Source organism: Callospermophilus lateralis, chromosome 3 (assembly GCF_048772815.1).
Source record: "Callospermophilus lateralis isolate mCalLat2 chromosome 3, mCalLat2.hap1, whole genome shotgun sequence".
In the NCBI taxonomy this organism is placed as follows: Eukaryota; Metazoa; Chordata; class Mammalia; order Rodentia; family Sciuridae; genus Callospermophilus; species Callospermophilus lateralis.
Window position 1 is genome coordinate 111,505,872 of NC_135307.1, and position 23,160 is coordinate 111,529,031.

At 34.1% G+C, this 23,160-nt stretch overlaps 1 protein-coding gene across 4 annotated transcripts in view; it reads left to right on the forward strand.

Annotated features, from left to right (window-relative positions):
* Pias1 (protein inhibitor of activated STAT 1) overlaps nucleotides 1-23,160 on the forward strand; it is a 126,862-nt gene that overhangs the window by 88,900 nt on the left and 14,802 nt on the right. For all 4 annotated transcript variants that reach the window (XM_076850996.2, XM_076850998.2, XM_076850997.2 and 1 more), the window contains exons 5-8: nucleotides 1,000-1,090; nucleotides 1,735-1,869; nucleotides 9,119-9,224; nucleotides 20,245-20,318. In XM_076850996.2, the coding sequence (XP_076707111.1) occupies nucleotides 1,000-1,090; nucleotides 1,735-1,869; nucleotides 9,119-9,224; nucleotides 20,245-20,318 (406 nt within the window). The remainder of the gene's footprint in view (nucleotides 1-999; nucleotides 1,091-1,734; nucleotides 1,870-9,118; nucleotides 9,225-20,244; nucleotides 20,319-23,160) is intronic.

The window sequence follows — 23,160 nt, forward strand, 5'->3', positions numbered from 1 at the left end:
CAGGGCTTTCTTTTTTTTTTTTTTTTTTTTAAATCACAGTGCCTTTTAAACAGATACTTAAGCTCACTGCAGTAGCAACAGGAAGTGCCTACAAAATTATTACAGTAGTATAGAATGTACTAGAGTTAATTTGTAGTTAAGCATCTTCATGTGTGTTTATCCTTTGACTAAGTATGGTACCATGTGTAAAGTCTATTTATGTGCATAAATTTAACTTTGTATTTCATTGTAGTAAATGATAAAATAGATAATTACCTACATTTTTTTTTAAACTTTTAAATTTTGGGGTAGTACTGAGGATTGAACCAGGAGGGCCTTGCACATACTGTATAAGCACACTGCCATTGAGCTATATCTCCAGCCCCTTTTATTTCATTTTATTTTAAGATAGGCTCTTGCTATGTTCCCCAGAATGAAATATTTATATGTAATAATTTAAATGGCCCCTTTAATTGGTGGGGGGCAGAGGACAGGGATTGAACCAGGGGCACTTAACCTCTGAGCCATATCCCCAGCCCCCCCTTTTTTGGGGGGGGGGGACAGGGTCTCACTGAGTTGCTTAGGACCTCACTAAATTGCTGAGGCTGGCTTTGTACTTGCAACCTCCTGCCTCAGCCTCCCAAATAGCTGGGATTAAAGAAGTGTGCCATCATACTCAGCTATCCACGTATACCTTATGCTTAACTTTTAATGTATTAATTAATTTATTTATTTACATTTTCAGGCTGCTTAGTTTTTGAGTGTGTTCAGATTGTCAAAAATCTCCAACACCAAAAGTAAAAATATAAGAATCTGCTTATAAGTAGACCCCTGCAGTTCAATCTTGTTGTTCTAGCACCGACTGTATTCTAATGCTGTTCATTGTGTGAAATGTCCAGTTTTTAATTTTCCCCTTTTTGTTGTTTGTAAGTTGATCATCTTTTAAGTTAGGTCTTAAACAAAAATATTAGTTAGGTTATCCCTTAATAAAGGAAATTAAACTTAACCTTTATTGTTTAGGTTTTGTTTATCTGAAACCAGTTGTCCACAAGAAGATCACTTCCCACCTAATCTTTGTGTGAAAGTGAATACAAAACCGTGCAGCCTTCCAGTAAGTCCTAAAACCTTAATGTTATTTTTAATATACATTATCAATATAACTATCAAATAAGTAATCACAGCTGTTGTTGTTAATTATAGTTTTTTGTTAGGAAAATATTTTTATTTTGTATATTTATTTTTACAACTGGCTGCAACACTTGTACCAATTGTGTACACTTAGCAGCTATGACAGCTATGGAGATAAAGTTTAGGATTTGAAGTTGGACATGGTACCTTTGGTGTTATGTTGGAAAACAGGGAGAATTTGTTTCAATAAAATCTCAACAATATTTATGTTAAACTGTAAATCTGTGGTAGAATGGAGATTTGAACAATGCGGTTCCTTACTTAGGGGAGGAGGATGGGAACTGTTTGGTCACTTGAAAATACTCATTATATACTGATATAAGCTGATTCGTAAATTTGAGAAATTTTGAATTTTTATCACTCATGTTTTTCTTAGGCTTACTGAGGTGGTTTAGAGAAATCGTAATAAACTCATAAAAATGTTCACTCTTTGTAATGAAAACATTCATATTTTCGAGTATATGATTTGTAGGATTTTGTGGTGGTATTTGCCTTTTGTTTTTAAGAAATGAAAGTTGAAATGGTTGTGTGAATAATAAGTATAAATAAACTATATTTCTTTCTTAGGGTTACCTTCCACCTACTAAAAATGGTGTGGAACCAAAGCGACCCAGCCGACCAATTAATATCACCTCACTTGTCCGATTGTCCACAACAGTACCAAACACCATTGTTGTTTCATGGACTGCAGAAATTGGAAGAGTAAGTGAATAATTGTTTTTACCAGATTTTTGTATTTTAAGAAAGTGTTGATCATCATGGCTCCCTGAGATTACTTATAAATGATATTATAAAATGAGTTGCAAAAAGATTTTTGTCTCACAATGAATTTTCAATGTATTCCCATTTGAAAAGTGGTATCCTGCAGAACCAAATGTTTTATCACCTGATCTTTCATTCAGCAATTTATCAAAATTGTTTTCCTGTATAATTACATTTTCTTTTGTATTTTAAATTTCTACATCTTATTTCAATATAATATGCCATTATTTAGCATAGTTTCTATTGTTGAACACTTGATTCATTGATTTATTCATTGTCTGTCAAGTAAAAAAAAAACATTTTGAAGATCATCCTAGTATCTTTAGCTATTATCTAGTATAACTATAATTTAATAGCTACTTCATAATTATCACATGCAAACACATGTGACAGTTTTCTTATAGTAAATTATCAGAAGTGGAATTGGTAAGTCAGCATGCAGAATTTTTAGAAAATTCTGTGTACATTAACAGATTGTCCAAAAATATGTAAATTTATTCTCATTTAGTATTTATTTGCATGCCTGTTAACACTTATTATCTTTTAAAAAATCTTTACCATCATTACCATTCTAATTAGTTTCCTTTTTTCTTTTTTTTCCTGGAGGCAATAGGAATTGAACCCAGGGTCTCTTTACCACTAAACTGTATCTTCAGTCCTTTTTTTCTCATTTGGAGCCACCAAGTGGCTGAGACTGGCCTCAAATTTGAAATCCTCCCACCTCAGCCTCCCATGTCTCTGGGATTTTAGGTGTGCAGTATAGCTGATAATCCTCCTTTATTATTGAGATTGAACACATTTTAAGTTTGTAACTATTTACATTTAAAATTGTATCCATGCCTGTTTCTCTAATATTCTTTTTCTTACCATTTTGTGAGTTTTACATATATTAAGAATTAACCTGCCTGGTAGGCGCTGTGATACACACCTGTAATCCCAGCAACTTGGGAGGATGAGACAGGAGGATCACAGTTCAAAGCCAGCCTCAGCAAAGACTAAGACTCTGAGCAACTCAGTGAGACCCTGTTTCTAAATAAAATATAAAATAGTGCTGGGGATGTGGCTCAGTGATTCAGTGTGCCTGAGATTACTTATAAATGATATTGTAAAATTTCAAATTTTACAATATAATTTATAATATAATTTCAAATTAACCTGTTTTTTTTTTTTCATCTTGCAAATATTTGTTTCCAGTTTCTTAGCCTTATGTTTTAATTTATATAATTATTTAATGTGTAGGAGATTGACATTATCATAGAACTAAATCTTAACCAGTTTTTCCCTTTGTGGTCTTTTCCCCTCCCCATGATGCTTAGTCTGTGTGCCTTTTCTAAGCTCATGTAAATAAGCTAAACTTCTAGACTCTTAAGCTTTCATGTTTTGCCTTTAAATATTTAATCCATATGCCATGTGATAAAAATTTTTATTTTTTATTTTTCCAGTTCTAACACTAATAACTAAATAAATGCAGATTCTAAAGTCACCATTGTTGTATATTTACTTTTTATATATCCTGGGTGTGTTTCTGAACAACTTGTATATTATTTCTTAGTCTAGCATTCATTTTCTGGTACAATTCAGAAAATTGCAGTTTTTAAATTTTTGTATTAAAATTCATAACATTAAATCAGTTCTATTTAAAATTTATCAAATGTTTACTCTGGTTATTTTATGGTTTATTTCAGGGTTCTTAGAACTAAACAGAGGTCAGGGCTGGGGATATAGTTCAGTTGGTAGAGTTCTTGCCTCGCATGCACAAGGTCCTGGGTTCAATCCCCTAGGCCCACCAAAAAACAAACAAACAAGAACCAGAGAGAGGTCAGAGAGGGCTTCTCTGAAGAAGTGGTGACCAAACTAAGAGCTAAGAAAAAGGTAGCAATCAGTTAGGTGAAAGGTTCAGAGGAAACCACCCTTACAACAGCCCAGTAGCAGGGGTGAACCTATTTTTTTCTAAGAAGCTGAAGAGGATCCACTGTGACTAAAGCAGAGAGAATAGGAAAGAGCAATATAATAGATGGTTCTGGAGCCGGAGGAGGGCTAAACCATGCAGGATCTTATAGGTAATGTTAAAGTTAAGGATTTTCTCTCTTTTTTAAGATATAATTTGTTTTTGTTGTTTTCTTTTGTAGCTGTAGATGGACAACATGCCTTTATTTTGTTTATTTTTATGTGGTGCTAAGGATCAAAGCCAATCTTCACTTCAAGCTAGGCAAGCACTCTGCCACTGAGCTACAACCCTGACCCAAGGATTTTCTTTTTAATCAGAATGTTTATAGGACCATATTTCTATCTAGAAAAGTTTCTTCAGAATCTGCAGGACTATGTGATAGACTGGAAATATGGATGAAGAGAAAGGGCAGATGACTTCTTGGTTATTGGCTTGGGTAACTAGGTGAATAATACATTGAGGAAGAGGAAACACGGGAGAAGGACTGAGTTTAGGTATATTTTGTTTTGTTTTGCTTTGGAAGAGGGAGCATTGGAGGACTAGATAGAGAAAACAATGAGTTCAGTTTTGAAGCTTTTGAGTTTGAGTTGCCTTTAAGATATCCTAAATAGGCAATTGAGCAGATACACTAAGGGCATAAGTTTGGGCTAGAGGGGGAAAAATATGTGACTCATCTGCATATTAGTGGTTATTGGAGGTACACAGATACTGTTTAAATGATACTGCTTAAATGAATATATCAAGAAGGAAGAGAGGAGTGCCTAAGACCTATCCTTGAGGAACTATAACATTTAATACTGAGTAAAGAGAATGAGCCTATAGAGGATGGGGGAAACAGTGACAGAGAATTGGTGCAGGGTAGAGGGTAGGTATGAGAAGTCAAAAGAGTTTCAGAAACAAAGGAGATGGTTGATATTTCTGAGAAAGTGTGACGAGGTCAAATATAGAAGTGTAAAAAAAATACTCTGAATTAGGAGTGAAGATGACCTTAGTGTGAGCTATAAACCAGATTGTGATAAGCTGGAGATGAGGCAGTGGAGAAGTGTGATTTTTGGAAAGAAATGAAAGTAAGCTGGAGGGAAATGTAAGGTTGCGTTATTTGTCTTAATGGGAGAGTCTTTAATGTGTTTAGAAGATGATGCTAGGGAACTTCTTCTGAGAAGACATTTGGTGTACAAGAGGAAACAGGGATAGTCAATACTGAATTGCTTGACTGGAAAAGCTCTTGATAGCTTGGAAAGAGCTTCTTTAATGGCAATGGGGAGATCAGGTAGAGTGTAGGAGAGGTGAGTTCTGATTGATGACTTCCCTTACATATGTAAGACAGGAAGTGTGCGTGTGAGTTAGCTGAAATAAGAAAAATAAGGGCTTTAAAGAGAGTGAAAAGGTGGGAAAGGTTATTAGAGATAATGAGACAAGTTCCCGTGTGTTACTCTTTTTTTCCCCCACATTTTCCCCCCTCATGAACTGTGAATTCTTTTTATCACATTTCCTCTCCTCCACCTCAACCTCACATCTTTCTGAGAATTTGAGTGAGATTTCTTTAAAGTTATGGATCAAATTAGGGAGAATTTTTATTTACAACAATGAGTAAAATAGTCACTCTAGGAACTGTGTTTTTTTCCATTTACTCGTATCCTCTTTTATGTTCCTCAGTTAATAAATCTTGCATATTTTTGTTAATTCCTTTGTTAGTCATTATTACTACTGCTATTGTCAACAGATCTTTTTTCCTATCGAATTTTCTAAAGTATTCATTGTTTGTTTGTTTTATGATACTGGGATTGAACCCAGGGGTACTGTAACACTGAGGAATCTCCCTGGTTGCTGTTATTTTTTGTTTTCAAACAAAATCTCACTAAGTTGCTCAGCTGACCTCAAACTTTGTCCTATCATAACCTTCCAAGTTGCAGGGATTACAGGGATGTGCCAGTGTCCCTGGGTATTTGTTTGTTTTTAAAGCTAGTTATTTTTTAATATTTACTTATACCTAAATTCATATATTAGTTCCATTAGATTTTTAGATGCTTTCTTAGTATTTCCGGTTAGGCAGTTTTGAATTTGAGATATACCATTACATAAGTAGTGGTAATCCTAATACAACACCATTATTTCTTGTTCTACTGGCTAGAACTTTTTGAACAGTATTAAATAACACAGGTGAGCCAGGCATGGTGGCGCACATCTGTAATCCCAGCAGCTTGGGAGGATAAGGCAGGAGAATCTCAAGTTCAAAGTCAGCCTCAACAATGGGGAGGCATTGTGCAACTCAGTGAGACCCTGTCTCTAAATAAAATGCAAAATAGGTCTGGGGATGTGGCTCAGTGGTTGAATGTTCCTGAGTTCAGTCCCCAGAACTGAACAAACAAATAAATAATGAACAAACAAATAAATAACACAGGTGATAGTGAACATATTTGACTTGTTCCTTATGTTAATAGGAATATTAACTACCATTACAAAATTAAGTATCGTAATGGCTATTAGTGTTTGATGGAACTTATTTATTATCAATGATATATTTCTGTATTCCTCTTTGACTGAATTTCTTTGTTAGAAATAGATCTTGAATTTTATAAAAATCTTTTTGATATCAGGGTAATATTATTTCCATTGATTAATTTACATGTCACCAATAGGTGTTTAAATCCTTATAAATGTTCTATTTTTAGTGTATCTTAAAGAGTTTCTTCCTTGTCCCTTTTTGAAGAGAGTGTTGAAAATGTTGTTTTGTGTGAAAAATATAGCCCATAGAGGAAGAAAGGGGGTGCTTGCAGTGAACTCTAAAGAGGTCTGAAACTTTAGGAGATGAGGGACTGTGGTTGCTGAGGTACAGCACTAGAGAGGGGAAGATGCTTTACCTGGCCATGGAATGCTCTGGAACCTCAGAGCCTGGGAGGTCTACAAGTTTGAAACCTTTCTTTTGAAATAAAATATCGAGAAAAATTAAATCTTTTCTATAATCTAGAAGATAACTGACTAGATTATTTTTAGATCCCTATTTTAATAACCTGTAAAGATAACTCTTAACAGTTCATGTAGACACCGTTTTGCAGATAATTTTGTCTTGATTGGTTGCCATTGACAAATGTTATAAATAGGTCTTTCCAAAGAAAGTAAGTGGGAGAACTAGCATGATGCCTGAAGGAAATAAGTGAACTATATTGTAACTTATTAATCTACCTCAGAGTAACCACTGCCTTTAACATTTATTAAATTTTCATTATTTGTAGAGAAATTACTTATATGCTGATATAGAGGGCATGTAATGAATAGATTATGTTTTAATTATAGAGTAAATATCTTTTGAATTTGTACAATTTCAGAAACTTGAAAAAGCAATAGATAAAAACAATAGAGTAATGCAATTATATATCAATAGTTGGAATTAGGTAGTACTTGGAGGAGTTGACAGGCCAGTACAATATCTACCTAGAAGAGGTACTGTGCTACTGTTAAGTTTGGGGGGATTTTTGCTTCTGAACCTCTTTATATGATATAAAATTTAATTCTCTATTGTCAGTACAAGTGACATTTCCTAACAACTAACATTATTTTTGCAGCTTTTCTTTCTTTCTTTCTGTTTTTTTATTCTTCTCCATTTGATTACATGTTTCAACTAGAGTGAGCATACCTTTTCACTGAACTTCTTATTGTGGTTTTTACTTGATCTCTTCTTAAATATTTATATGAAGCCTTAGGGTAATTCCAAGTTCTGAAGATTCAAGCTGTCAGTACAGAATTTCACAGTGTTAATTAGCATTTCTTCAGTTTCTATTGTATTTGAAGCATTAAGCAAATAAATCATAGTGCTGAATAAAGGGTTTTTGCTAAAAAGAAGCTTATCTGTACTGTATTAGATTGGTATGTTACATGCTTTGAAATTAGAGAAGTTTTAAGGTTACTTTTTCCTCACAATATTAATACTGTGAAATTTACTAATGAAAGCAAATTTGCTTTTTTACACTTGATTCCCCCCGCCCCCAGGAAATATGCACTATGTGAACACAGATAGGTTTCTGAATTCTAAATAAAATATTGACCTTCCAGAGGATACTATAGAATATTTTCTCTAGTTTCTAAGAGATGAAAGCTAGCATATGTATTGGACTAGTTTAGGAGATTGAAAGCAAGGAGGATGTATGAAACCAAGAATTAAGAGAATGACATTTCCCTTGATCATTAAGTCTCTTGTTTGGTCCCTAACTTTTCTTCTGTTTCAAGTACCTTCTCTGTCACCAAGCTGTTACATGATCATAAGCAGATTATATAATCTTTTTGTGCCTCAGCAGTTTCATCAACCCTTTACCCAGAATAGTTCCTATCCTACCTATTTCTCATAGCCTTCTGCACAGTTTAAATTAAGTACATGGTATATGTTAAGATGCTTTGAAAACTGTATAGCTATAAAATAGAGATGGTAGCAGTGATTATTTGCTTCGTTTCAAGTCTGTTGATCTTCCTCTTGATCCTAGCACCAAATGGAAAATGATCGTTCTTATTTAGATCTCTCTCCTCCATTCCATAAGTCTCTGTCCTCTTTTTCTGCCTCTTATCTAACCATGTGCCCTTCATTCAGCCTTGGCTCTTCTGTATGCTTTGTCCCCTTCTCCAGCTACCATCTCTGGTGGTAATTTACCATACCAGCAGCTCCTATTTGCAAACCTTCTTTAGTCTCTTGCTTTTTGGCCCAAGTGGAATCTTTTCAAGAGCTAGTTGAAGGCATAGAGAGAGGTTAAAAGGTATAGAATAGAAAGCCAATCTCATTTATAATTTTTAATAGCTACTATTTTAGATATGCCTATTACCTACTACATGTGATTTATGATATCTTGGACATTTTAATGGCCTTAGTTTGTGTTTAGCCTTAATAGTGTTCTGTCATTGGCTTTGAGTATAGGTAGTCAAGTAATACAGAAGCGTGACAGATCTTGGGTTTGAATTCTTGGTTTGTTATTTAGAATATATAGTTTGTTACTTGACAGTTATAAAATTAGAGCAGATTCTTTACTTCTCCATACTTTAGTTTCCTTATCCATAAGGAAAGGTTTATGACCACCTCTGAGCTTTCTGGATCAGGATTAAATGAATCATTACTCCTGAAAACACCTAAGACAGTGCTTGGCACATAGTAGGTACTTTAAGAAGTGTTAGTTTTCTTTCCCTTTTGCTGTGGGATTAAAATAGATGTATTATTTAACTTACATATGTTGTTTTCTATATCTTTTTTTTTTTTTCCAGACCTATTCCATGGCAGTATATCTTGTAAAACAGTTATCCTCAACAGTTCTTCTTCAGAGGTTACGAGCAAAGGGAATAAGGAATCCGGATCATTCTAGAGCTTTAAGTACGTATGATAAACTTATTTCATTTATGCAGTCAAACTATTTTGTTAAAGGTTAGAGTAGTGTTTTCTCAAGTTAAGAAATATTAACACTTATTCCTTTACTAGAGCCTATTGAAAAGGATTAAAAACACTTGAGAACCTTTTTTGTGAGCTTATAAAACCAGACCTAAGAGTAGTTTTAATGTTTGTATCACAAATTATATTTTATAATCTATATTTTACTACAACTTCATAAAATAAATGTTTAAGGAATTTTAGGAGCTAGGAAGACAATCCCTGCATAAATTTCAATAAAATTATTTTAGATTTAGGAAATATATACAGAGTTATACAAAGACTGTATGCCTGTATTACTGAAGTAAAAGGAAACAGTGAGGTGATGACAATAATAGTGAAGTGGGTTCTGTCAGTAATCAATTATGTGGCTTTTGACAAGTCACTCTGTTCTTGAATTTCTTGTTCCTCATGTGTAACAAGAGGTTTGTAATATTTTCAAATCTTTCCAAACTCTGGGCTCATAGGTATATGTTACTGGATGGTTCATTTTGACATGTTAATTTTGGAATGTAGGCAAGGTCTGTAAATGGATTTACTGGCTTTAATTTTGTAGGTCAGTGGCCTTTCCAATGAGGTGAACTAAGTTCTTCCTTTAGTCTCTGTGAAGTAGGTTCTTCATGGATGAATTTAGGAGTGAAAACTCAGTGCTTACAGGTAGGGTTAGATAACTGTCATCTAAGGATTCTTGATGTGAGTTGAGTAATGGAGCTCACTATCAGTTTGGTACTTAAGAACAAATTACCTTAATGTGGTAAGGCCAGCATTCCTCTCCTTTTGTAGAATAACTTTTATTTTTTTCTCTAACCTTTTTTTATACCAGAGTAAATGATTACACTACCCCTGAATAGCAATATACTCTTTAGTTTGCTGAAGGATTTTTCTATTTTGAAAGGGCCCTTTTAAAAATGCAGTTATCCAGGTATGCTGGCACCTGTAACCACAGCTACTTGGGATGCTGAGGCAAGAGGATCACTTGAGCCTAGGAGTTTTGTAGTGAGACCTTGTCAGACATAATCCTGAGTCAAAGGGGAATATTTATTGGCAGTTGATGGAGATCTAGAATAACAGTGCTGTTTTGGAATCTGGGGATGTCCTTTGGCAGAGACAAGGAGATAGTAGGGATCCTGAAAGTAGAAAAGGGATAGATACCTCTGCTGAAGGAAAGTGCGAGAGAGGAATTCCCTAACCCCCAATCTTACTGAAGTTACTACTGGTCATTCCACTGATAATCTTCATACTTGCCTCACAGTGCTAGATTGTCAACTAGTGAAAAACATTATGGAATTCTGTGAGCCTGTGGGGAAAAGAGAATTCCTAGAAAGATGACAGATAAAACTGTGTATTTAATAAAAAATAATAATAATAATAAGGCAAATGTCTTTGCACAGACTGTTAACCCTTCTCCATTTGTAGCTATAGCACCATCTGGGGGGAGAGTGATAAGGTGAGCCTGGGATTTTATTTTCTGCAAGGAACCACTGTTAGCACTATTAAGCAGCAAAACCTGCTTAATTCAAAAACTGTATTTTCAACTCGAATATGCTGCTGGATGTGGAAAGTATTCGCACATTCAGTGAGCATTTTGTGACTGTTTACATATTATCTTATATACTGGCCAGGGGAAGACATGGAACCCAACAGTAAAAAATTCATTGTAATTGACAACAAATTGAAGAAATAACTTTCCCAACAAATTAATTATGTACTTAAAATATTGCTTAAAGCAATTTGACAGATAAAAATGTCAGGCTGGAGCAGGGCACAGTGGAACATTCCTGTAATCCCAGCAGCTCAGTAGGCTAATACAGGAGGCTTGAGAGTTCAAAGCCAGTCTCAGCAAGACCCTGTCTCAAAACATAAAAATGGCTGGAAATGTGGCTCAGTGGTTAAGCACCTTTGGGTTTAACCCCTGGTATCAAAAAAGAAAGAAAGAAAGAAAGAAAATATCAGGCTGGGCGTGGTTGCAACTCAGGAGGCTAAGGTAGGAGGATTGCAAGTTTGAGGCTAGCCTCAGCAACTTTGTGAGACCCTGTCTCAAAATTTAAAAATCAGCAAAGTTCCAGGTATGTAGCTCAGTGGTAAAGCACCCCTGGGTTCAATTACCAGTTATCCCACCCCCAAAAAGAAAATATTTTCAGGTATCTCAGATATTTTTGAAGAATCAGATGATTTATAGATAAGTTCACTTATAAATAAATTCTACTGGGGCCTGGGGTTGTGGCTCAGTGGTAGAATGCTTGCCTAGTACATGTGAGGCATTGGGTTTGATCCTCAGTACTACATTAAAAATAAAAGTATTGTATCCATATACAACTAAAATATTAAAGAAAAAAATTCGGGAAAATATAAAAGAAAAAATTCTACTGGAAACAGGTTTATTTGTTAAGTCAGGAGCTATTATGTATTTGAAAAAATGAACATGATAGTATTTAGAATTTTCACAGAAAAATCCATTTTAGGGTTCATTTCGTTTAGTAAGTTTTTGTCTTCTGGTTTCTACTTTTATGTAGCCTCCTTCCCAACTATCACAAAGCCAGCTTTTTACTAGCTCTTGATCAAGTGCCTCTCTCTTCCCCTCCACCTTTAGCAGTTACTTCAAGCACTACCTATATTCTACTCAAACACTATTGTCCCTCTCCAAGCACATTGTCAATGTAAGAACATTGGGGCTGTAAGAAGTGAATTCTAATTCTCTAAATTGCTCTTTTCTCCTTAATCTTAGTGCTACCATGATTACTTTTCAACTTATCTACATTTGTACCCATTCTCACTTTATTCTTCAGTGTCAGGAGGAAATGTCCCCTTTCCTGCCTAAGTTAATCTTTTATTCATTTATTCTTCTCAATTCAGAAATTGTAATAAGAAGCAGGCACAGCATACGTGCCGTGCCTGTAATTCCAGCTCTCTGGAAGGCTGAGGCAGAACGATTGTGAGTTCAGGGCCAGCCTGGGCAACATGGTGAGACCACCATGTTAAAAAACAAAGAAAGAAAGAAAAGGAAATAACATAAGGGTCCACTATGTTCCAAGCACAGTAGAATATACCATTAAACAAGATGAACACCATCTGTATCCTCTAGAAGTTTGCAGTCTGGTGAGAAAGACATTAAATGATTACACACGTCATTATTGAATTACAGTTGTGACATGTGCCTTGAAGAATACAGACGGGGAAATCTGTAAAGGTACAACAGGGGAATGTAGTCTTCTCTCTGGTGTTGTGATGCTTAAAACAAAACTGTATGGATGAGGGAGAGTTAGGCCGGAGATGAAAAAGGTAGATGCCAAGAGAAAAGGCCAGTGGAGCTGAAATAGAGCAAAAGAGAGGAATGGCCAGAGAAATGGACAAGTGTTAATTAATTAAGATGATAAAAGATAGATAATAGAAAACCATGAAAGGATTTTCTTTTTTGTTGTACTGAGGATCAAACCTAGGACCTTATGTGTGCCAGGCAAGTGCTCTAACTACTGACCTACATGCCTAGCCACGATGAAGGGTTTTCTAAACAGAGAAATAATTTTAAACAGAAACATGTTCAGATTTGAAGAATTTGATCCTTACTTTGAGAACTGAATCAATAGGAGGCAAAGCTGATGTCGTGAGGTCAGTTAGTAACCTATAGCAATTAGTACACATAAGTGATGACGATACCTCAAATTATGGTAGTAATAATGGAAATACAAGTTGACAGTTTTGAGAAGTATTGAAGGATAGAAATTGTATTGATTATGTGTGGGAATGAAGAAAAAGTGGTGGGCATAAATTAGCTCTAGACTTCTTAAGCACCAGGTAACTTGTTCTTGCCATTTACTGAAGTAGAAAACAGTACTAAAATGATCAGGTTGCAGAGGAGAAATCATAGTGCACTGTTATATTGTGTGTGAGAAGTGATTAGGCATCTACGTTGATGATGCTAAGAAACAGTTTTATAAGACCTGGCTTTCTCACTTATCTGCCCTTTGCCCTGTTTCCAGTTCTCCCTCTCTGTAGTCTCTTCCTGACACCCCACACTGTCAAGTCTCTTTCATCTTTTAAATATAGGAAAACAAGCTCCTCTCTAGTTAGAGCTCTGTGTTCCTCCTGTTCTCATCCTAATTTCTTCAAAAGGTAGACTGCACTTGGTCTTTGTACCTCCTTTCTGCAACTTATTAAGGTCTTCTAACCTGCATGATTCCACTGAAACTGATCTTGGAGATGTCACAAGTGCTAGTCTGATTGCCAAGTGTGATTTTTATCTTGGATGTTTCTGTTGCATTTGGTACTAGCCATTTTCTCCTTGGTATTCTCTCCTTGTCCTTCTCTGACCATTTCTTTTTAATCACTTGCCTTTAGTGGATTCTTTTAAGAGTGGTATCCTAAATGTTAGTGTTCCCTGAGATCCATCTTTGGCCCACTTTTCTGTGTACATTTCTATAGACAATCACATTGCTTAAACTGGCACTAGCTCCCAAATAACGTATTTTCATCTCAGACCTTTGCTTTGAATATCTTATTTGTATAGCTAACTGCCTTCACCTAAACATTCTACTGGGCTGTCTGGATTCAAGTATTTGAAACTGCACTGATCAAATCCTGTCAAACTGACACCTGAAATATTTCTCAAATCTGTCTAATTTTATAATTGCCATAATTTAATAAACCCTTAAATTCTGCCTCTATTAAAAAAAAACTATTCTTAAATAATATGTCCCTCTCTTTTCTTGACTCTTCATAGCTCTCCCCTGGTAGCAGCCTAACTTGATTTAAATAGATCTGATCTTACCATTCTCTTCCATTCCATGGCTTGTTAACACCAACAGAATAAAAACTCCAACTTCATAGCATAACATTCAGTTTTCCATTATCTGGCACTCGTATTGTCATCTGTATGCATTCTTCTCATACTTTACATTCCAAATATGTAATTCTCCCCCCTCCAGTGCTTTAGTTTTGAACTAAGGTAGTAATGATAGAAATATAAGTTGACAGTTTTGAAAAATTTGAAGGTTCGTGTCCTGTCTACCCCCTTTGTCTAGTACAGTTATCTTTCATGTTTTGATTTTTCCAGGAGGCATCCTAGAAGAAATCTCTAGAGAGCTAACTTTCAGTTAGCTTCCTGAACAGCTTCCATTAGAGCATATTAAAGATGATCTCACTTTGAGTCTAAATTATCAGTTCCTTCATACTCTGCTATGAGTTCATTTGGGCAGGAATTTAATCATCATCACCATATTATTATCATTGTTGTTTTAATTTCTGTTGCTTAGCACAGTACCTGGCACATAGTAGATTTTCAAATTTTTGTTGACATTAACTAGTGAAACTAGAGCTAGAGTAAAAAACCAGGTCCAGGTATCTCTTTCCTTGTCCATAAAATGAGCATTGAGCTTAATGTTTGGTTGATTACAACCTTAAAATTCTGAAAGTCTGAATTAAAATACTCAGATATTAATGAAGGATAGAAATTATTTTTAAACTATAATGACTCCATCTAATAGATATCTAATATCAGTAATACTATTTAATAGAAAAATCTGTGGTGATGGAAATGTTCCACGTCTGTACCATTCTGTATGGTAATCACCAGCAATATGTGACTATTAAGCACCTAAAATGTGACTGGTACAAGTGAGGAACTGAATTTTAAATTGTATTTAAAATTATTTAGGGGCTGGGGATATGGCTCAAGCGATAGCGCGCTTGCCTGGCATGCACGCAGCACTGGGTTCAATCCTCAGCACCACATCCAAATAAAATAGAGATGCTGTGTTTGCCGAAAACTAAACAATAAATATTAAATATATATATACATATATATATTCTCTCAAAAAAATTATTTAGTATAAATTTAAATACAGTCTCATATGATAATTCTGGTAGCTCGTAACAACAGGGATTAAAAACAAGATTACTTTTAAATATAGCTAAGCTATAGCTTTATTATAGGTCACATAATAAAATACCATTATCACTACAGAGCATAATAACATAACGAAACCTTAACTCCCAAATGGTTTCCCTTGTTTTGATTTCCCATGATTCATTTTGAGTTAATTTTTGTATATTGTGCAAGGAATATCAGTTATTCCATACATATCCAGTTATTCCAATAATATATATGTATCCAATTGTTCCAACAATATTTATTGAAAAGACTATTTTTCCCCCATTTAATAAAAACTGACCACAAATATATGAATCTATTTTCAGTCTCCTCTTTTCCATTGACCTGTGTGTCTATCCTTATGGCAAACCATAATCTTAGTTCCTGTAGCATAATGTTAAGCCTTGAAATCAGGTAAAGTCCTCCAACTTGATCTTTTTCATAAATGTTTTGACTACTGTAAGTCTTAATATGTAAAATGATCATAAACAGCGATCAAATGCAGTTTATTTCAGGAATACTATATTAATCAGCATTTGAAAGTATCAATATACATTACCTTCTCAATAAATTAAAAAAGAAAAATCATATAGTCACCTCTGTAGATACAGAGAAGCTAGTTGGCTAAACTCAACATCCATTCATGGTAAAACTCAGCAGAATGGTGTAAGAGTATTTACAAAAGCTTACAGATAGTAGTAATGATGAAAAACTTGAGTGCTTCACCCCTAAGATGAGTAACAAGGCAAGGATGTCAGCTCTCAGCATTGCCTTGGAGATGCCAGCTAGCACAATGACGCACGAAAAAGAAAATACAGATTAGAAATGATGAGCTAATTATTGCCTGTTTCAATTAATTATCACCTTTATTTGTCTATATAAAAAAAAATAATTTCAAAAGTATCTCCAAAAAAGCTACTAGAATTAATACATGAGTTTGGGGAATACATGGTTGATATACAAAAACTAATTGCTTCTGATGGTGATGAATAATTGGAAATTAGATTTCAAAAAACTGGAATTCAGAATAATGTTCAGAATTATGAGATATTTAGGCATGCACTGCATAAAATATGTGCAAGATTTTTATGCTGAAAACTATGGAACACTGCTGAGAAATATTAAAAGAAGACCTGAATAAATGGCGAAAGATGTCATATTAATGGGTGAGAAGACTAAATATTGTTATGTCAGTTCTCTAAATTTGTCTGTAGAGTCAATCCATTCAGGATCCTAGTAGGATCTTTAAAAGTATCTTTAGAAAAAAGGATTGACTAAAGTTAGATCTATAATGGGAAAGAAAAAGGCAAAGTTTTGTTTTAAAATATAAATTGGCAAACATTCTAAAATACTTTCAGAAAAGTCTCCCACCTTTAGTCACAAAAGCTAATATAGATTAAGTATAATATTAGTGTTTAAAAACATTTATATGTATTAACTCATTTAATCTTAAAAACAGTGCTGTGAGATACTATTAATCCCATTTGCCAGATTATGAATAATGTGAGGTTGAGTGGCTTAACTAAGACTGAATTCTAACATAGGCTGGCTATTGCCTTTTCTATTTCAATTTTTTTTCTGATTACTGACCACTTTGGTTCACATAAAGCTGATGTTATAATCTATGATATTATTTCATTTAAGCGGAAGTTTAGATATGCAAGACTCAAAGTCAGCTACTGTTTCCACTGATGTGTGGAAGAAGGATAATGGTGAGGTAGTTGGTGAAGACATGCATGATGCTTAGTGTATTAGGATTCTCTAGAGAGAGAACCAGTATATAGAGAAAGGTAAGTGAGAAGGGATTTATTAAGGGGATCGGCACTGACAATAATGCAGTTTAAGAAGCCCCACAATATGGGTCTGTAAGCTGGAGAATTAGGGAAGCCAATAGCATGGCTGAATGTAAGGCCAAAGAATCCAAGGCTGAAGGCCTGAGAACCCTGGGCATTGCTGGTATAAGCCCTGGAGTTCAAAGACTGGAGAACCTGGAGTTCTGATGGGGGAAAGTTGGGGGGTGGAAAGTTGCCTTTCCTCTGTCTTTTTGCTCCTATTCGTAACCCTTCCCTTTGCACAGCTGATTAGATTGTTTCTACCCATAATGAGGGCAGATCTAACCACTACTTGATCCGTGGACTCACATGCAGTTTTCTCCAGATACTTCCTCACACATACACCCATAAATAATGCCTTATTAGCTCAGTAGGTATTTCTCAATCTGGTCAAATTTACATCTAAAATTAATCATCACAGTTAGTATTCACATTACATTTTTTTTTAATTTTTTTTTTTTTTTTTTTTTAGTGGTACTGAGGATTAAACCCAGGGGTGTTGTATCACTAAGCTACATTCCCAGCCCTTTTTATTTTTTATTTTGAGACAAGATCTCACTAGGTCACCAAGGCTAGCCTCAAATTTTAACAGTCTCCTTTCAGGCTCCCGAGTCACTGGGATTATAGGCACACTCCACTGTGCCTTGTTTCACCTTGGAATTCAATTTCATTTGTATGTTGATTTTGTGTGACAATTATTTGTTGTCTTTTATAAGTTGCTGTTCTTTAAAAATATAAGAAAGAGTTGACTAAGATTGAGTATATAATGGTAAATACATATTTTTATAATTTATATATGGCATTAATTAGCATAGTGTTATAGTGGCTTACTTTCCAAATTAAAAAATCAGAAATGTTATTCCTTTTTGGATATGAAAAATCAGTCTATGAAATACATAAAGACTTTGAAATTTGGAATTTCCATGCTACAAAATGACTTTTTAGTCTAGCATCAAAAATCACATCTGGAGCTTTTTAAAAACTACTCACTCATGTCCCTCTTCCCCATTCTCATTCAATAAGCAGTCATAAATCAGAGTGCTCTAAAGATAGCTCTATGTTCATCTTAGTTGAGAGCCCCTAATTTACAGAAACAGATTTTGGACCATCTTAAAAAGTTGACACTATATGATCACCAAGATCAGATAGGATTTTTAGTTCTCATAAATGATGAGCACAACAGATATCTGCTATGCAGTCATTCTTGCTTATGTGAGTACTTTCCCCTCTCTTTATTTTCTTCACTGTGTTATTGGGTCAAACTTACTTGTACCATAGCTCTAAAAGTCTGTGGTTCACTATATACAGAACCACTCTACCTCTGTCCTCCTCAAAGGACTTTAAAGGTAATGGGACAATTTTTAAAATTATTTGGATATTTTGGCATTTCCTATCTCACCTATTATGTTGTCATTGGTTGAATAACAGATGCCTGAAGCTTTCAGATAAGAAGTACAATTTAGGGGGATCTCAACTAAGATGAATTATTAGAACTATCATCTAGTGTTGGTTCCAGTTGTATTCTAAGTAAAATTAAGTTCATGGAGGAGGATTTGACTTGCCCAAAATAGTACAACCAATTTATAGGTAAATAAATTTAGAGCCCAAACGATTATATTGTTTAAAAGCAGTTTTTTCATGTAATTTGAATTATTTAGAACTTATGTTTTACAATATTGTATTATCTGATATTTCAATAAATTATCTTTTGCTGTTTCTTAATTTCCTTTAAAATAGAAGAACCCAAATAATATTGGTCCACAGTTAAGAAAATCTTGGTGCTATATCTTAGAATTAAAAAGGAGTCTGCCTTTTACCCCTTGCACATCAGATAGAGCACTAATCTTTAGGGTATATAAAGAACTCAAAAAGCTAAACACACACACCAAAAAAAAAAATAATAATAATAATAATAATCTAATCAATAAATGGTCCAAGGAACTGAACAGACATTTTTCAGAAGGTAATATACCATCAATCAACAAATATACGAAAACATGTTCAACATCTCTAGCATTAGAGAAATGCAAATCAAAACTACTCTAAGATTTCATCTCACTCCAGTCAGAATGGCAGCTATTAAGAACACAAACAACAATAAGTGTTGGCGAGGATGTGGGGAAAAAGGCAAAATGGTGCAGCCAGTATGGAAAGCAATATGGAGATTGCTTGCATAGCTGGGAATGGAACCACCTTTTGACCCAGCTATCCCATTCCTTGGTCTATATCCAAAGGTTTTAGAAATGTCATACTACAGGGACACAGCTACATCAATGTTTATTGCAGCACAATTCACAGTAGCTAAACTATAAAACCAACTTAGATGCCCTTCAATAGATGAGTGGTAAAGAAAATGTGTGTGTGTATACACACACACAGTATTCACATTATACACACACACATACACAATAGAATATTAATCAGCAATAAAAGAGAATAAAATCATTGCATTTGCAGGTAAGTGTATGGTGTTGGAGAATATAATGCTAAGTGAAGTTAGCCAATCTCAACCCAAATGCTGAATGTTTTCTCTGATATAAGGAGGCTGATTCATAGTGGGTTGGGAGTGGGAGCATGGGAGGATTAGAAGAACTCTAGATAGGGCAGAGAGGAAAGGAGGGGGCATGAGGGTAGAAAAGAGGGTGGAATGAGATGGGCACCATTACCCTAGGTACATATATGAAGATAAAAATGGTGAATATACTTTGTATACAACCAGAGATATGAAAAATTGTGCTTTATATGTGTAATATGAATTGTATTGCATTCTGCTGTCATATATAACAAATTAGTATAAAAATTTTTTAAAAAAAATAAGTCTTGCCATCAGTTGATTTTTGTCAACATGCTATAGAAATTTCCTTTATGATAATGTAGTACAGGTTTTTGTTCCATGAGTCATACAGGAAATGTAGTCAGTATAAAGATATACAATTCTTTGGCTTCCTTTTTTTTGCTTATTGTAGAAATGTTTTAAGTTTTTCCATTCAATTGGATGGGAAAGTACTGGGGAATGATACTGATCTAATTATATTGGTGACATGTGCATGTGCCAAATGTAATAACGAATCCCACTCTTATATAATTAATTATAAGTGAACCAATTAAAAATGTAAAAAAAAATCCTGGGATATAATTAAGCAGACTTTATTTTTTTATTTTTTTCTTAAAAAGTTTCTTGTTTCAAGTTTCTTCTTTTTTAATGTTACGTCAGTAATATATTTTTAATAAACTTAATTCTCTTTGTTTTCTCTCCAATGAATTTCAGTTAAAGAGAAATTGACTGCGGATCCAGACAGTGAAATAGCTACTACCAGCCTAAGGGTTTCTCTTCTATGTCCAGTAAGTGTTAACTGATACTTGTTTTCAGGAAGATTTAACATACATACATGTACCTTTTTTTTTTTTTTTTTTAATGGTGGTACTGGGGATTGAACCCAGGTGCACTATGCCACTGAGCTACATCCCCAGCCTTTTTTATTTTTTATCTTTAGCCAATGTTTCTCTAAGTTGCTTAGTCTGCCTTTAACTTGGAATTCTCTTGCCTCAGCCTCCCCAGTTGTTGGGGTTTGGGGCAGGCACCACCATGCCTAGCACCTTTCTTCTTTTTAATTAGGTGTTTCCTATGTCTGAGAAATTTTTTACTTTTAAAATCTGACCACCTTTGTTATAGTTTATAAAAACTGGAAAGCTATCAAGGCATAGGATTTGGAATCTAGACAAGTCTAAAAAGTTCTCTCTACCCTTAGTAAGACTTGTCTAAATATTGTTTGTGATTAATGACTGTCTCTCAAGCTCACGTGTAAAATATCAAAATAAGGAAGTTTATTGTATTGGGGTATTTATTAAAACTTGCACTTTAATAGTACTCTTCTGAATAAAAACCTAGCCATGTTTACCCACACATCCAACTTAGCCATTTTGCCTCACTATTCTACTCAGCCTAAATAATTATATTTATATATTTAAAAAAAAAAAAACCCTAGGAATATGAGGTCAGAATGAATCATTTGTATGAAATAAATATATGGTCCTGAGATTTAAACAAGCTATTAAACCCATGGAGGACAAGTCTTAAGAAAATGTGTTGTTAATGTTTATTTCTGAACTAATTTGTTAGGTCTACCAACAGTAGGGATGATAACTGTTGAATATGGCTTCGTATGAAAATATTTGAAAAATTAATAGTAAATTAATTTGACATTTTGATTACCTTTTGTTCTATAATTAATCAAATTAGTCATATCTACATTGGGGAGCAAGTATGAAAAATGTTTACTGAATTCCCTGAATTGTTCAGGCAGGGCTGATATTGAAAGCTTTTGATAATGACATCCTGCTAACTTAAGATGATGAAGTTACTGATTTCCTTTCTATTCTTTTTGTTGTTTTTGTTGTTGAACCTGGGTCTTGTGCATACGAGGAAAGCACCCCACCAATTGAGCCATATCCCCAGTCTACTGAATTCCTAAAGGAACAAAGAACTTAAAGAAAAGTTAAATGATATTTGTCCTATGTCTCAGTCTTTTATGATTTATAAAAGCTTAAACAATATAAAAAAGTCATTAGCTCATGAATTAGTTTATGATACTGTACATAGCTTTTTTTAAAAAAAAAACTTTTTGGAGGGAGGTTAATAATTGCTAAGGGAATTCCTCCTTGTATAGACTTTTGTAAGTTTATTTGCAAATATCCATCATATTCTAAAAAGGGAAAGGGAAAGTTAGTAATCACAAGATGAAGATATTTGAAACTCAACCTCTCCCCCAGTATCAAGTTTGAGAAAATAGGTGTATTTAAAGTTGAGTGATCATTTTTAAAGATCAGAAATGTGATTAGCACATAATAGTACAGAGGAAAAAAAAATACAATGAAGATAGTAAAAGCCGTCAAATTCTTGGTGCACACCTGTAATCCCAGTGGAGGGCAAGACAGGAGGACTACAAGTTCAAGGCCAGCCTCAGCAGCTTAGCAAGACCCTGTCTCAAAATTTAAAAGGGCTGGGAATGTAGCTCAGTGGTAGCACCCCTGGTTCAGTAAACAAACAAAAAACACCAATCATCTTGAGTATATTCTTCTTTCTATAACTTTTCTTCTTATTCCTCTTAATAACCAGTCTTAGGGAAGCTATATTACCTCCAAGTTTTTAATATTATTGTTTAAAATTATATAATTAAATAACAATATAAATGTTGTAACAATCTATGTTGTAAAGGAAACTAGTATTTTTTTTTAACATTTAGAAAATTGAGGGCTGGGGTTGTATTTAAGCAGTAGAGCTCTGGCCTAGCAAGTGGGAGGCCCTGGGTTCGATCCTCAGCACCATATATAAATAAATAAATAAAAAGAAAGGTATTGTGTCCGACTACAACTAAAAAATAAATATTTAAAGAAAAAGAAAAAAAATTGATTCACAGATGAGAGGAGTAGAGATGGGAAAATGAAAGTTTTAAAGATTTTATATACATCTTTACCTATATATTTATTCTCTTCTCTTTTCTCCAAATCCTGATTCATCCATTCCTGCTTCCATAGTTCCTTGCCACCTCATTTCATTGTAAAGCTGGTCCACTAAATTATCATTAACATTCTCTAGTAATATGGGAAAAGAACATGAACTATAAAAAATTCCCAAGTAATTCCACAAATAAAACTTCCAAGGTTTATACTGGAGTGCTTTAGAGAATAGATAAATTTAGAAAAGAAGGTAAGTTTTATTTTCCATTTAAATCCCTGGAGAAAGTCTTGTTTTTCTGCATTCTCACTTTAAAAGTATTTACAGTTATGCTAGTATATGTGATATTTATAACATTTAACACTTACATAAATCACTTATTCATATAAAGCACTCCAGTATAAACCTTGGAAGTTTTATTTGTGGAATTACTTGGGAATTTTATAGTTCACGTTCTTTTCCCATATTATTAGAGAATGTTAATGATAATTTAGTGGGCCAGCTTTTAACTTTTCTTCCTATATCCCCCCACTCTTCTCTCTTTAGTTCCAAAAGCTTTAGTAGTTTTTTAAAAATTCAGATTATAGAAAAAAGAACTATATATATAGTCTGTAATTATTATACTTTGATGAGTTTCTATTTAGTTAAAGGGATAATCTCTTTACAGTTGTTCAAGAACAGTAAGGCCATATGTTTTAGATGTTTTTACCCAAAAATAAAACATCAAAG